This window comes from Kryptolebias marmoratus, linkage group LG22 (assembly GCF_001649575.2).
Source record: "Kryptolebias marmoratus isolate JLee-2015 linkage group LG22, ASM164957v2, whole genome shotgun sequence".
NCBI classification, from domain to species: domain Eukaryota; kingdom Metazoa; phylum Chordata; class Actinopteri; order Cyprinodontiformes; family Rivulidae; genus Kryptolebias; species Kryptolebias marmoratus.
In genome coordinates, this window is record NC_051451.1 from 22,483,254 (window position 1) to 22,498,031 (window position 14,778).

At 37.9% G+C, this 14,778-nt stretch overlaps 2 protein-coding genes across 3 annotated transcripts in view; one reads left to right on the plus strand and one right to left on the minus strand.

The window, feature by feature from the left end:
* rab23 (RAB23, member RAS oncogene family) lies at positions 1–4,987 on the minus strand. The gene is made up of 7 exons (XM_017412852.3): positions 4,851–4,987; positions 3,366–3,566; positions 3,050–3,135; positions 2,698–2,854; positions 2,507–2,589; positions 2,339–2,431; positions 1–2,248 (listed from the first exon to the last, which is right to left on the minus strand). Exons 2-7 carry the CDS (start codon positions 3,518–3,520, stop codon positions 2,115–2,117), a joined length of 708 nt encoding a protein of 235 aa, XP_017268341.1. The 5' UTR covers positions 3,521–3,566; positions 4,851–4,987; the 3' UTR covers positions 1–2,114.
* prim2 (DNA primase subunit 2) overlaps positions 4,863–14,778 on the plus strand; it is a 26,320-nt gene continuing 16,404 nt past the window's right edge. Inside the window, exons 1-9 of one of the 2 annotated variants that reach the window (XM_017412841.3) lie at positions 4,863–4,999; positions 6,531–6,694; positions 7,178–7,330; positions 7,420–7,532; positions 8,305–8,423; positions 8,519–8,639; positions 10,262–10,357; positions 11,653–11,790; positions 14,647–14,714. In XM_017412841.3, coding sequence (XP_017268330.1) covers positions 7,186–7,330; positions 7,420–7,532; positions 8,305–8,423; positions 8,519–8,639; positions 10,262–10,357; positions 11,653–11,790; positions 14,647–14,714 — 800 coding nt within the window. In that variant the 5' untranslated portion in view covers positions 4,863–4,999; positions 6,531–6,694; positions 7,178–7,185. The other variant, XM_017412842.3, reaches the window with a different exon arrangement.

Here is a 14,778-nt window from a genome sequence, read left to right on the forward strand (position 1 = left end):
TTGAAGAAAAAACTTGTTTTATTTGTCAGCTTGCCGTCGAACCCTCCTCTCCAACACAACACTGGGCGCACAAACCTCAGTTCGTGACACATCTGTAAACACGCCGATCTGACAGTCTGAATGTGTAAAATTAGTTTATAAAGTCATGAGTGAGAAAGCAGGAACACATGTAAAACAGATTATTACACCTGAGTAACAGCACGTACGCATGGTTAATTCTTTAAGATTATTTGCCGTCTTAATGATAAAGTGCACAATATCCATTCAGTCACAATGTAAAAAAAGATAAACAATTTTCAGATTTTCTAGTTCATTTAACAGCAAACGAGGGAATTGAAACTCTTCTTGGGTGTCTGTGTAAACAGGCTTTGCAACTATGATCGAACATTCATGGGTGTGGAAAAAAAAGGCTTGCATGCATTGAAGTTAGATCATTTTTCTTCCAAAACCCAAAAATAACACAGTTTAAATGAGACAAAAACTTGAAATGAGGCACATTCTCAGTACCGATGGTCAAACTGGAGCATATTGAAAGCACCTTTTTTTTTGGATTTTCACAATAAGTGAAAAAAGATGAATAAGTCCTGTTTTATTTGAAATATTTAAAAAAAGGGACAAAAGCATGCATGCATATGTACTGTCTTCCATATATAAACTATAAACTATATATAACTATAAACCTTATAGTTGTAGCTCCAAATAAACTTTTACTACGAGACTTTTCCACATCACCATATATTTCTGTGTGCTTGGTCAACCAATTAATTCCAGAGTTTAGCAGGAAATATTTGAAAGATATGCAAAAAGAGGCATGTAACGTACAGTTCACAGCTGGTGTTAAAGACTCAGCTGCAGTTTGGGGAATCTTTTTGAGTTCTTTAATGTGGTTAAAAAAAAAAAAAAAAAAGGAAAAAGATTTTTTTGTAGGCACAAATGAGGACTTGAGCAGCTTCATTTCCAGCCCTGATGATTTGCCGGTGACACTTTCAGAGAGCGACGGATTACATTCTGCTTCACGCGTTACTGAGGAGGGAACCTTTAGTGTTTTGGTGTTTCTGTTTCCTTAAAATCAAGAAGTACCAGAATGACATCTAGAACAACAAACTCATAAGATTGTAAGTAGTCCAAATTGTCAAAGGAAAGAAGAATCTAGTACCACTCTGAGTTCCAATCTTTAGAAATAAGGAAATAATCAATTACAGCAAGAGCTTCCACTCCCTGACCGAACCTGGACTTTTCACAGCTGTATTAAAGTAATTTAAAGCTTAATTAAGAGGTGAAAAAAGATGCTAAATGTAAACAGTTGCAATAAAAATACAGAGTGACTAAATACAGTTTGTTATAGAATTTAAAGAGCAAAGTGTAAGTCATTTAACCTCTGATTAAAGCTAACGAATCTGTTATAAAATGGAGAAGAAGCAGAAGTGTAAAGAACTCTGTTCGTGTAAGTGGCTGCTGATATTTGGTTACACAGAAGGAGCACATTCCTGTACATTTTATGTTACATCCAAATCACTGCAGTGTTAATATTCATCCACAGCTCAACAAATTTGGCACAAAATAATCACTCAACACTGTTGTGCTTGGTACAAAAATACTTGTGCGGAGCGATTTACCTCCGGATCTGTTCGGGGCAAACAGCAGAGTCTGAACCATATTCTGTTGCTCGCTAGAAAAATACGGTACGAAACAATCTGTATACCTTATACAATACATGCAAACATATTGCACAGCTGACGCGTCAGACACAGCAACGGGAGGCTGTAGAAGGAGGGGCGGCAGAAAGGGGTTTTACAGTCAAAGTGCGATTTCAGCTGGATGAGTTTCTACAGATCAAATCAGATTTGAGGAACCTCTAAAGTGAGAGGAAATTCCACCAACATTCACATTTATAAGTTGTTGGTGGCGACTAAATGTATCGTAGCTGCAGCGATTACTTAAGGCAACCACAAGGAGGCCCTAGTGGTGTACAAAGCTGTCAGGTTTTTTAAATTAATATCACTGCGAAGGAAAAAACTTTGGATTTGGATTAATAATGTGTTATCAAAGTAGTGTTTTATTGGATTTTCTAGTCTGTGTTTTAATGTCAGTAAGTAAAATAAAAGTGTTTTCCTTTAAAGCAGGCTGCAGCCTCCAAACGGATTTTTACTCCTCTTGGTTCTTTGTTTATTGGGTCGCAAAGTGATGACTTCTCTGCCGTTGCTGGAGCTCTGGTTGTTAACGTTACAACTAATTGTATTGAAGACACCTTTGGGGAAAAAAATAAAAAAATATCAGTGACGTACCCCCACTGAAGAAATGTGCCTTAAATAAAGTCTGTTAAGGCAAACCCTCCTACCTATTTTATTGCTTGTTGTGTGGACCACCTCTGTTTCCTCAGCTGTTTGCTGTTTGAGCCTCTGAAGATACTTCTCAGCTAAGTACTTAAAAACTGGAAAATTAACAAAGAAAACGTTACAACATATGAAACAATTTGACTTGTATCAGGACAGTTTCTATTACTCACCCTCGTTAACGTTAAGATCCTCTTTCACTGACGCTCGATAAAACCTCAGCTTCAGCCTTTTAGCCAAAGCTTCTGCCTCTTCGCTGGAAAACGAGCACACAAAGAAGTGTTCCTGAATTCATTTCGCTGCACTTACATTTTCCCTTCATGTTCAGGCGCTTCACCACTTTTTCACAAAATCCATCACTTACTTTTTTATTACGGTCTCTTCCAGGAGATCAATTTTGTTTTGCACCAAAACCGTGGGGATGTCCCCAACCTCCGCTTCCACCTTCTCCCTCCAGCTGTCGATCGCCTGAAATGACTCCCTGTCTGTAGTAGAGAAGACGAGCACACAAGCCTGGGCACCTGGAAAACAAGAACACATGCCAACAAGTCATGTAAAAACACTTTTAACGCTGTAATGTTATCTGTGATAGTCCGATTACTTTGGTTCAGAGCACTGTTGCCAGCAAATCGTAAAATCTGTGAACACTTTTCCTCAGCTGCTAGGGAACGCTGTAACCCAAAACAGCAGTGTTTTATTCATCCTGGTGACCTTACCTCTGTAATAAGCCTTGGTAATGGCATCAAACTCCTCCTGCCCCGCTGTGTCCCACAGCATCAGTCGCACCTCTTCGTCGTTTACACTACAGCAGTAAACAAGTAACAAGGGAGGATTATGTAACTTTGAATTATTCAGATGGCAACATATCACTCCTGACCACTCACATTCAAATGTTATACACCTGTATACAGAACTAAGATGTTTTATTGAAAATTTGCAATAGCTATTCATTGGCTATTGGCTAAGCCTGTCACATTAACCACAGCAACTTCCAAATGACAACAAAACAAACAAAAAAACATAGGCGCTTACACAATCTGCCTTTCTAGGAAGTCCACCCCGATGGTCTTCTTGTAGTCCTTGGTGAAAATGCCCTTGCAGTAACGCTGGATCATACTAGACTTGCCCACAGCACCGTTTCCCACCACGACCACTTTGATGGCCACTTCCATGTCCTCCTCCAACATAACGGCAGCTTTTCTCAGCAGGTAGTTTTCAGCAAACAAACACCAACTGCAGGGAGTCAAGCCAAAGGTTTCAACGTGCGCCACATGTTTTGGGTTTCATGAGAAAACACGTCTTATACATTTTCAAAACAACCCCCACATCCCACATTTACCACAGCCAATGGAAATAATCGCAACGCTCACTTCAGGAATTATAAAAGTTTCAAAGCTTGCCACTTTCAACTTCATTACTCCCCCACTCAATTGCCTGGTGAACTAATATTTATGCATGCTGAAATAAGCGTTGTAAATTGTTATTGGGGGTTGGGGACGAGGTCTTTCTGTAGCAGCCGTGCGGCATGTTTGCTCTTCCATTAGCACTGAAACAAGCAGACTCCACATGGCAACTAGGAGCTATTTGCGTGGAGTGACTGAGCGAAAAGCTAAACAACATATTGTTGCAAAGCTGTTCTCACCGGACTCTGACAACCTGCTGCGTCGCTGAGCCGTCCAACAGGCTGACTGTGTTTGAATGACAATATGTGTGGCAGTAGAGATTAATATTATTCATCAGCTATAATTAAGCCGATTCATTCATCGGTTGTTACAGCGTGCAGTCAAAACAGAGTTAAAATAAAAAACAGCCTGCTCCGTTTAAGCCAAAGTGTACTCATAATGCAGATTTTGCCTCAGCTACCACCTCTGCTGATCATGTTCAGTAAAATATCAGGTTTAAGTTGGATTTTCAAGCCAGCTCGAACATTTGCAGTCTCACATCTTTGTGCAATTGTTTCTAGAAACGTTGTCAGTTTGCTTTAGGGTTAAAGAAACCAAATGAGGGGTTCAAACTCTGAAAATTAATCATTGACTGCACATCTTACAAATCACATTTTCTACTCAAAAGCACAGAAATGTTCTGTGTTACTGCAAAATTACTTTCATGGGCATATATTTCATGCACAGCTCTGTTTATGCCAGGTCAAAGACTTAACAGACAACCTGAAGATGGCAACTGAATTAAATTGTTAAATCACACACCCCTGCTGGTACACCCTAAGTCAGATTCCCCCTTACTTTGTTCAGGCCTTAAGACGGGATAAGGTTTAAAACCTTTATTATTCTATAACAATCTGAGCTACTCCCAGTCTGTGGTAGCCATTACCAGGGTGTGATGCGTTCAAAGCCTCTAGGTCTACTTTTCACAGCTATGTCCTCCTCCCAGGAAGCTCTTCCAGCCTCGCCTGGGCCAAGGAAGGATACGACCTGTTGAACAGCGGCTGTCTGCTAACTGACGCAGTTGCCTTGGATGAATGAAACACCTGGAAATGAGCGGAACCGTGTTCTCTCTTACCTGCGGGATTCCTTTACAACGTATTCTTCGACATTAGATCGGCTAACCGGCTAGCTAACCCACACTGACATGTCTACATCCTCCTTCCCTGCTTCCTCGCCGCGACCAGTGGAGACGCCGGACCACAATGCTAAAGTTACCTTGCTACGGTTAGCCACTTTCCGTCCCCCCCTCCTGAGACAGCTCTGCACTTTTACGATTTATTTCAAATTAATTAATGACTTCGCCCTTAATATAACTGATAAAAGCTTTAGTTAACGTCTAGGGTTAAACTAAACAAACGCATTGCTATCTTTCTACAAGCTAATGCTCCGGCTTGATATGTTGGGACTAAAGAGTGGCTAACTAGGCAACTCACTGCTAGCTCGCTAACGCTTGTTGCTAAGCAGCGGAGCAGGAGCGCACGAGACACGAATTATGGCAGTCCGTTGTAGCACGTAATTAATCAGCCAAAATGACATTCTTACCAGCCAAAATGAAGTTAAAAAATGTCTAAAATCACATCCTTTCGAGGTGAAACTAAATTTAAGTAATCTAAAACAACTACAACTTTTAAGTGGCCGTTTTAAATGTTTGACATCAGTGAAACAAATAATTACAGATCATTATCCTTTTCACAATAAACACTTCAGATATCAAACTTTTTTTTTTTTAATTTCTTAGGACAAATGACATTAAACTGCAAATGTTTATAACTACCTTTCCTTAGCTAGAATTAATAATGTGGTTATCAGAAATAAAAACGTAACTAGGAAAAAAAAACTTGCATTTTAAATGTATACAAAAGTACATGTTATTAGTCAAAAGGTGGAATTCTACCAGGTTCTCAAAGGATACCAAAAATATGTTTGTAATCATTGTAATTGCACTGTCACTAGTCATTATTATAGTTCATAGTATTTGAAAGAGCTTTTTAACTAACTATAATATAAATCTAGAAATATCCAATGATTTTTTTGTGAGTTAAAATGTTTATTGGCCATTCAAAATGACATTAGGATGAAACTTATCACTCGTAACAAGGCGACTGTAGATATCTGAAAGTAAAACTTAATTTCACATATCCACAATGTTTGTTTTAGATAGGAAGAATGTGCTTGTGGATATATGTAGCTTAAAGCCAATTTTAATTTTAATTTTGCTCCCCCAAAAAATTACATTTGAGACATCTAAAATGCTGACAAAAAAGGAGTTTTCTGAATAGCTGAAATATTCTTTTTGACCAGGAAAAGTTAAATTATGTATATCTTCTTTGAAGATTTTACCTATTATACGATTATATTTTATATTATATGATAAATTGGCTTGCCATAATAGAGTCAAACTGAAGTCACGACTGTCAATATGAAATCAGATTTATTATTATCCAAAGTAATCTTACAAAACTCACTGAGAGTTAATAATTTAAACATAATCTATATGTTCTGAATCTTAATTCAGTAGCTGAATGTAAAAAAAAGCCTAAATTGTTCCGGTAGGCTGTTTCGAGCGGTTAAGGGTGCGTTTGTTTTGCAGTACAGATGCTTCCGCGTGTTCTCATTGCACCTAAAAAAACTGTCATTTCGTTAAACCGTGAGCTTTTTAAAGCCAAAACATGTCTATACGCACGTGTGTTTGATATCTTGATGTAAAGTCACATTTATATTTTTCTTGGGTTGTCCTTGGACATCGTCGTTGAAGGACTCCGGCGGATCGGATGAGGTGAAAAACGAGCGCCCGCCATGTGACGTCATCGACTCGCTTCCTGTTTTGCCCTCCTCGTCATCGTTTACCCGCTTCGTCGAACAGCCCACTTTAAGTTTGGCGGGATTGAACTCAGCGGAAGATCCTTCGTGGCCTCATCGGTAAAGTCACAGCAATAATATATTTTAGAGGTTGTTTCTACAGCTCGTGTTGAGGATATTCGTCCGTAAACTAACGATTTATACGTGTTAGCTAGCTAGCTAGTTACTTGGTCTCGTTGAAGTTTTTAACGTGAGTGTTTTGTTCTGAGGGGCTTCATCAACTCTTCTGCTGCACAGCTGAGGTTATTGCCTGATTATTTTATAACTGCCTTACGTTTTACTATGTATTGTTAATTCCTTGGTGCTGTTGAGTTGTCCTTTTAAAGGCGAGTGAAGGAAACAGAAGGCTGTGTGCAGAAATGTAATTGTTTTTGTTGGAATTAGCATCCTAATGATTGCTGCTAAATGTCACAATTACTTAAAAGTTTGCAAGGGTTTCTCTGCTTTTCGTGTCCCCTGTGCATGTCATACCCAGAATCAACAAATGTGCTGTTGTACCAAGGCTGAATGGCTGAAAACATCTTCATTTTTCCTAACCCTCAGGCACCATCATGCAGTTTACAGGCAGGAGAAATAAGTTTGGGACAAACCTTCAGACTGAGCTCTATCTTCAGCCTCTGCAGTTCTACGGGCAGCCCCCTCTGGAAAACATCTCTCTCTCTGAGTTTGAGACATTTGCTGTGGAGAGGCTGAAATGTAAGGCTGTGATCTCATTACGTAGCGAGTAAAATTTGATCTGAAGGACTTGGTTATTGATACTTACCTTTCCTTTGACTCCTCTGCAGTGTTGAAGACTGTGGAGAATTTGGGAGTGAGTTATGTGAAACAATCAGAACAGTACAAGCAGAAACTGGAGAAAGAGCTTAAGAACCTCAACTTCTCTTACAGACCTGATGCTGTGAGTACTCTTCTTATACACACATTAAAACAACGGTAATCTGTTGCAGTGCAACCCTTTCTGCATGCTAGGATTCCCTGCACATTTACTGTGACTGTTGTTGTTGCATTTTAACTTTTCTCCTCCTTCTCTGGAGCATCAGTAAGTGAGGTGGCTAAGATGCTATCTCCTAGTCCACACAAATTCATAGCATTGAAATATTAGCATTTTCTTCTCCTATAAACACCATTTTCTGGCAGTTTCATATACCACCACAGTTTGTTTGGGTTTGTCTCAAATTATTAATGAGGCTGACACTAATGGAGATAAATGAACATTTGTACCTTTTTGTGTTACATTTAATCACCATTTATCTGCCAGCAGACGGCAACAACCTATAAAGGCGATGAAGAGGGTGATTTGGATCAGCAACTGTAGCTTTGGCCTTCCTTGTGACTCTGGTTCTGTAGCGCTGGGGACACAGACTAATCCCTATCATTTTGTAACAAATAATAAAACAATTGAAAAAAAAATCAATCAGTGTTTTCACATTTTATAAACAAGAGTTGTTGTACAGAAATGTGTGAATTGCAGTTTTATTTTATTGTTGTTCTTTACTGTTTTTGTCAGTTCCCCTAAAATGTGAGTACTGTTACTCCGTATAAAAGTTATATCTGGACTCATAATTTAAAATTTGTTCAACCTAACATGTTCTGAGTAATGGTGTAATAATTACTGCTACATACAAATGCACACAGTGATTTAAAATATTGTACCTCCTTTATCCATTAAGGTTGACAAGGACAATAAGGAGTCATCAAAAAAACCTCCTCAGAATGGACCGAGTGAGCTTGAGAAGCGAAGAAAGGACCACATCTCCCACTTCATTCTCCGGCTGGCTTACTGTCAAACGTAAGCTTGTAATTTCGAATGTACAGAAAAATGATGTTGAAAGGGAAGTTTCTGGGACAAAGTGACAAGTTTTTATTTTGCTTGGTGTCTTGAAGGGAAGATCTGAGGCGATGGTTCATTCAACAGGAAGTCGATCTTTTCCGCTACCGCTTTAATGAACTGCAGCCGATACAAAAGCTTGAATTTCTTCATAAAAATAATCTACAATATGACGCGGTAAGCTTTTAAAAATCATATTTTCTACTTTAAGTATGTTATGTCATTATTTCTAATCTATTTTTGTCCTACAAAACTTTGTAATGTTCTTGTTTCCTTGTTTCTGTGGCTTGTTTGTCCATGTTTATGAGCTTAAAGGCTTATGAACTAATCACAGCTGTAAAATAAGCAGTTAGTAAAAGCTGGACAGAAACTACAAAAGGGGGTTCCTAAGCAGGCTTGGAAAAGAATGGAAAAGTGTAAAGTTTGTTTTTGTCATTGTTCAGGTTTGGATAAGTAAGGAGGGAAAAACAAAAGTATGAAAAACATTAGGGTTTCCAGTCTAGTCATTTACTAGAAGATAAAAAGTAAACTTTCTAAAACTTGCTCAAATTGAATGTTTTTTTTTGTGTGGATGCATGTGTACTTTGCTCTGCTGGTTTCATATGAAGTTGTTCCTCGAGTGATAAAAGTTTTCCTTTTAATAAGAATGTTTTCAGTTCAAACTACAGCTTCTTTTATCTTTGGACAAGACCGTAAATTATAAGTTACTCCTTATTTTAGCACGTTTTATAATATATGGCTTTATAACTGCAGAGAGTTCACCTGTTGAATATATAGTTTGCACCTTTTCTGTCACAGCAGAACCATAAAACATATATGTTATTAAAAATGAGAACATAGTCTTACTAAATAAACATCTCTTTTGTACTGAAAATTTGAACCTTAAGATGATAAATTAATTAGTAAAACTGGAAACAGTATTTATTTCCAACAGCTGTTTTTTGCTGTCTGTCTTTTACGCAGCTTGGGGATTTTCTTCATACCTGAACAAGTCAAATATTTAAAATAAAGACTGACTTTTTTGTCAAAATTGGCTTAACAATCAAAATAGAAACTTGTGAGAATTTGATTCTGGAAAGTGATGATATTTCAAAATGGGAAATGTGTTTGAACACTGGAAAAATAGTATTTTTTTGTTTTTAGAAATGACAAAAAATTGGCTTTGTAGGAACTTGTAGTGAATTTTGAACAGTTTACAAAAACGTTTAGCAAATGAAACTGACATAAAAATATATATTTTTTAGAAAAATAAAAGCTAAAGAGTGTAGAAATGTTAGATTATTTTACTGAGCATTAAGTTTTCTGATTCAAACAGGGCCTCTGTTCACGCCACTTCCTTTGTTTCCACTAGGTGGCGCAATTTAACCACAGAAACAGAACAGTGTCATTGCTTTTTTTTGGGTTTCATTTTGAAATACTGCCCTTTTGTTGCTGTAATTTAGATGATGAATGAACCTAGGTGCTGTTTTTATTGAAAAAAAAAAGAACCGAGTATTGGTTCCAGTTCTGTGTGAATTTCAGTCCTGTGATGAATAAACACAGATTTTTACTCTAAGTAGTTTTTGTTTTACTTTAAAGTGGGGAAATTAGTGCAGGGAGTTTTTAAATAAAGATGGGCGCCCAAATGTAAAACTGTCAAAACTTTATAATAAATTCCTCATGACGTGTTAAACAAGGGCACAGATGGTGCACTAATTTCAAAATGCTTTGTTTTCATCAGCCTCGACTGTCAATAAACTAACAATGACGCGGCTCAGACTTCGAAGCCCCTCACTGAAAGTCGTCAATAACTTTTTCAGATTAGTGTCGAGGAGAAGAAGAATCTGAAGGATAACCTTGTCAGCTCGAGTTACGCCGTCAGTGGAATCAAGGTGGAGTTGGAGGAGTTCTACAAAGTGAGTTACTCATTTCTTTCCATTGAGACTGATGACACTGTCAGTTCACTCCTGTGAGGCATCTTTTTTTTATATATATATTCAGTGTTAATCTAAATTTTATATCGCTGTGGAGTCGTTGAGAATTTAAGAGGCAAAGCTGTGACCTTTGGGCAAAGAGGCAAATTTGCCAAGTTGTGCAAATTAGCGTCTGTTTGCAAATCCTGAATTACACGTGGGAATATCCAATTTTGCGTGGAAGGATCTGAGACTTTAGCGACCTGCCAATGCAGACGCAACCAAAGTGCAAATTGGTGAAGGGCACCAAACAAGCAGGCTTGGGAATAAATTGGGAGTTTTTCAAAGATGCGCACACACACACACACACACACACACACACACACGTTGTTTCTTGTTGCAGCGATACTTGTCATTAAAAACAAAATGTGACAAACTGAGCTCTTTGGCACATGTAATAAAAGCTTTTAATCAGTTGTACTGCAATAAATAATCTTTTATATCCACATTTCTGCAATCAGATGACTTCAGTCTGCCTTTTCAGCCCATTTTTTTTAAGCTTTGTCTCGTAAAAAGGTGTTGTTTGTTTTTTTTACTTGCTTGTTTGAACAGATTGACAAACTGTTCAATAAGTGGCTTTACATGTACACTTAATAATCAGTCTTTTAAACTCTACATTTGATTCTAATTTGTTAATGATGTACTATAGATGAATAAATCAATACGTTCTTTGGGATTTTTTTTTATTGAGGACAACCATTCTTTAGGAATAATCCTTCTCAACACCTGTTTTCCTTATGTCCTTTATATAAAATCATTTTATTGCCTTGTTGCCAGTTAACCCAAGTGCTGGTGTACAAAAATTGTCTCCTGTTGCGTCAATCGCACTTTTCAGATGTTGTTGACAACTCAAAGTGCTTTTACACGAATCCCGTTCACCCGTTGCAGCAGAATTTATTATTGTTTGTTCACGTTCAGACTGTGCAGAAACACGTTAAATCATTATTCAGAGCTTGATTGACAGGTCACCTTAAAAAAACCTTTACTGTGAGAACTGGAATCTGCAGTCACTCCATGAAAAGAAAAGGAGGCAGAGAAGTTGTCACGGACTGCTAATTGTTTCTAATTTACATTTCATTGAGGAGAATATAAATCTGCCTTTTGAACATCAGCTAAATACATATAAATCCTGATTTCAAACAGCAGAAGGTTGGCTTTTTAATCCTACCAATCATCGTGCTGCATGTACTTTGAATTAATCATTTAGTTTCAAATGTTTGTTGTTGTTTTTTTTAAAGGTTCCATTTCAAGATGCCCTGGATTTGGTCCGAACAAGGAAAGTGTACCTCAAAGACGGCTTCGCGTACATCCCTCATCAGGATATCGTCACCATTGTTCTCAATGACTTCCGTACACGGCTGTCCAAAGCTCTTGCAGTAAGCAAATCATCTTTTTTTTTTTTTTTTTTAATTAAAAACTAAAAATATCTTCAGGGGGGAAAAATGAGAACGAAACATGAGAATCGTAAGTGCACATTGATGTCTTTTCCAGCTGTAAAATATTCAGCGTATAATGCTGCTTCGTCCAAATAATATTGCAAAGATTATAATCCTTTCAGCTCTCCATCTCATTGTATTAAGTTGCGGCTGTGTTTATTTCTGTGCATGTACTTTACTCAAGTGCATTTTGTGTTCCCAAAAAGCCCGGTTCCATGAGGCAGATTGTTAAATTGCAGCGGTTGCCTTCAGCAGCCTGAGGGAAACTGGAGAAACGCGAGGTTCAAATAAGGAGAACGTGTGTGTGTGCGCACATGACATGAAATGTCTGCAGGGATGATTGGCGGCAACTAGTAGCAGAGAGCCTATTGTCCCTGCAGGCACGACGTTTTTTAAAGCCGTGGCAGGGGGTCCGTGCAGGCACAGTATCGAAATGCTCATGTTTCGCCCTGAATACCCCGAGGGATGTGAAACGCAGTGTTTTGTGGAACCAGAGGCCTTCCTTATTATATATGCGAGGAGACAACTGCAGTTCAGTTCTGTCTAGAGAGAAGTCCGGGCTGCAAAACTGGCATGAGCGTTATAAACAGCTGAAGCCAGTGGCACTGTATAATATGAGGAAAAAACTTGTTCTGTTAATTAGATGCTTTATGGATGACTCCCTGAAACTCTCACATTAAAAAATGAAGAAAATACTAACCAGTATTTCAGAAAAGCACTTAGTTTCACAGTTTATTCTAAAATTATTGTCATTAAAATATAAACATGGGGGCAAAAAACTTCAATGTATGACAGTTATATTTCCAAATATACATTAAGGTTCTGTGGGCCGACACTATATTGGTCCAATCAGGTGGATTCTTTGTCCCAGATGCTCACACCTGAGTTACAAACTGTTTCATGAAATTTTATTTAGATTCAGAGTTCAATTACTTATCATTTATAACAATATAATATTCATACTCTTTTGTCAGTGTCTGCATATAAAACTATCAAGCCTGAAATTATTGATCCATAAAACAATAAAACTCCAGTTCTTTTATACCGTTTTACCAGTTTTGGATGCAGAAACACTGAGTTTATTAAGGTAATTCTTAAAACATATATGTAGCATTCAATATGTATGACAGCAGTTCACCTACTTTATAGTAGTTTTGGATGAATTCCCGTTGAAATGCGTACACAGGTTTATTTATCTAATATTTCAGAATAAACCACTGGAACAATCTGCAGTAATGTATTTATTCTGAAAGTGTAAAAACAAAATAAAAAAAGCAATGAGTCACTTCAGACATCGGACTTGCACGTTTCAGGCTGTCATAAATTTGTCAGTTGTTTTTGTTTTTGTATGAAAACTGCCTCTGTGGTGTAAACAAAGGTGCATTTTTTTGTTCAGCGGTACTATTATCTTGTCTTCCTCTCGTATTTAATGGAGGAGTCACGATTAATCAGCGTTATTTTGTGTAACGCCTGTGTTCCTGTCAAACACAGGGCTCCACTCAGCCAGTGATCTAAAATGCTTTTTGGTAATTTTAACAACAATCTAAACCACACTTTTTGGCAATTTGAAATGCATGATTACTAGAATTACAGAAGCGTGATTTTGGAGAGTAGCTCATATGTGCCTTCTAATCTCAGAGAGGCTGCAGAGTAGCACAAAACCTTCATCAGTTGTACTGATTGTGCTTTTTTATTTGAAAAGAAGATGGAAAAAAAAAGGCTTGACATTTAGTCTGTCTAAAAAATAATAGACTAGCTGTTGAATTCATTCTCGGCTCCAGCCTTGATTTGACACACTTTTTGTGCGGTGGTCTAATTGCATCTGTGTTAATGCTGCCAAAGTGAGTTCCTGATTGGCTTTGGTCTGAATACGTGCCCTTCAACATGAGACGGGCAGGGCCAGCTTTTGCCAATGAGAGGAGAGACCAAAACAAAATAAAAAGAGCAATTTGGTTCTGGTTCTTCCATTTTTTCCATTTCCAAGTAATTATCTGGACTACCAACTGTTGGAACTGCGTAGTTTTCCAAAGCAGTTTTTGTTGAAAAGTACATCATTGCGTTGCTATAATGGTTATTTCCCCAAAGTGAAAAAGCAATAAGTGGACATCTAAAACAAATGCATAAATTTCAAACAAAAGAAACTGGCGAAGGAGCACTTTCCCAGACGAGTCAGGTTAGGTTTGCATTATTATTTGCAGTTATAAGGGTGAACTCAGATAGGTCAGTTTTAGCAGGAAACTCTTTTTGTTGAAGGTGTGTGGATTTATTTTCAGGTGTAGTTTGGGTTCAGATTAGGGCAGCGTTTGAAAACCAGAGCTGGAAATATGCACGGGTTATAAAATGTTACCTGACAGTTGTTTTATTGTTTCAGGATGGCACCTTAGTGCCAGTTTTACACGCATTAACCCTTAAAACGCTTTCACACACCAAGTTAACAATCTGCTTCCTGCTTCTGCCAACAAAATATTCAGTAGGATCATCACGATGTAAATGTTCCACTTTTTGAAATATTGTCGCTGGTAATGTGCTCGTCTTTTGTTCGAGAGATCACAGTTCAAAGTACAGTCGATGTATTTCATCAAAGATAGGGTGCTGTAATTGCCCTTTGGTGCAAAGTTTCTAATCAGTTTAAATACAGCAGCTCTAAACACATTTCAGATATAATTAAAAGATTCTGGGTATCAGTTTTAAGTGTGCAAACTTTAAAGTAGTTTGCTTGAAGTGACCTGCAGTGTCAGGCTGTTCTTTGACCAGGACTTTATGCCATTACTCATGTGATGCCCATCTTCTCTGCAGCTGACAGCCCGCTCGCTACCAGCGGTGCACTCTGATGAACGTCTCCAGCCGCTTCTTAACCATCTCAGGTAAGCAGCGGGAGGAAAAACTTTGTTGCCCTTTTGCCACGTCTTTTGTCGAAAAAGAACTTCT

Excerpts from the sequence above, each read along its gene's own strand:
- rab23 (XM_017412852.3), bottom strand. The coding sequence starts at position 3,520 with ATGTTGGAGGAGGACATGGAAGTGGCCATCAAAGTGGTCGTGGTGGGA. Across the intron at positions 3,136-3,365 it reads TTCCTAGAAAGGCAGATTGT|TGTAAACGACGAAGAGGTGC; the intron begins GTAAGCGCCTAT and ends TTACTGCTGTAG. Across the intron at positions 2,432-2,506 it reads GGATCTTAACGTTAACGAGG|TTTTTAAGTACTTAGCTGAG; the intron begins GTGAGTAATAGA and ends TTAATTTTCCAG.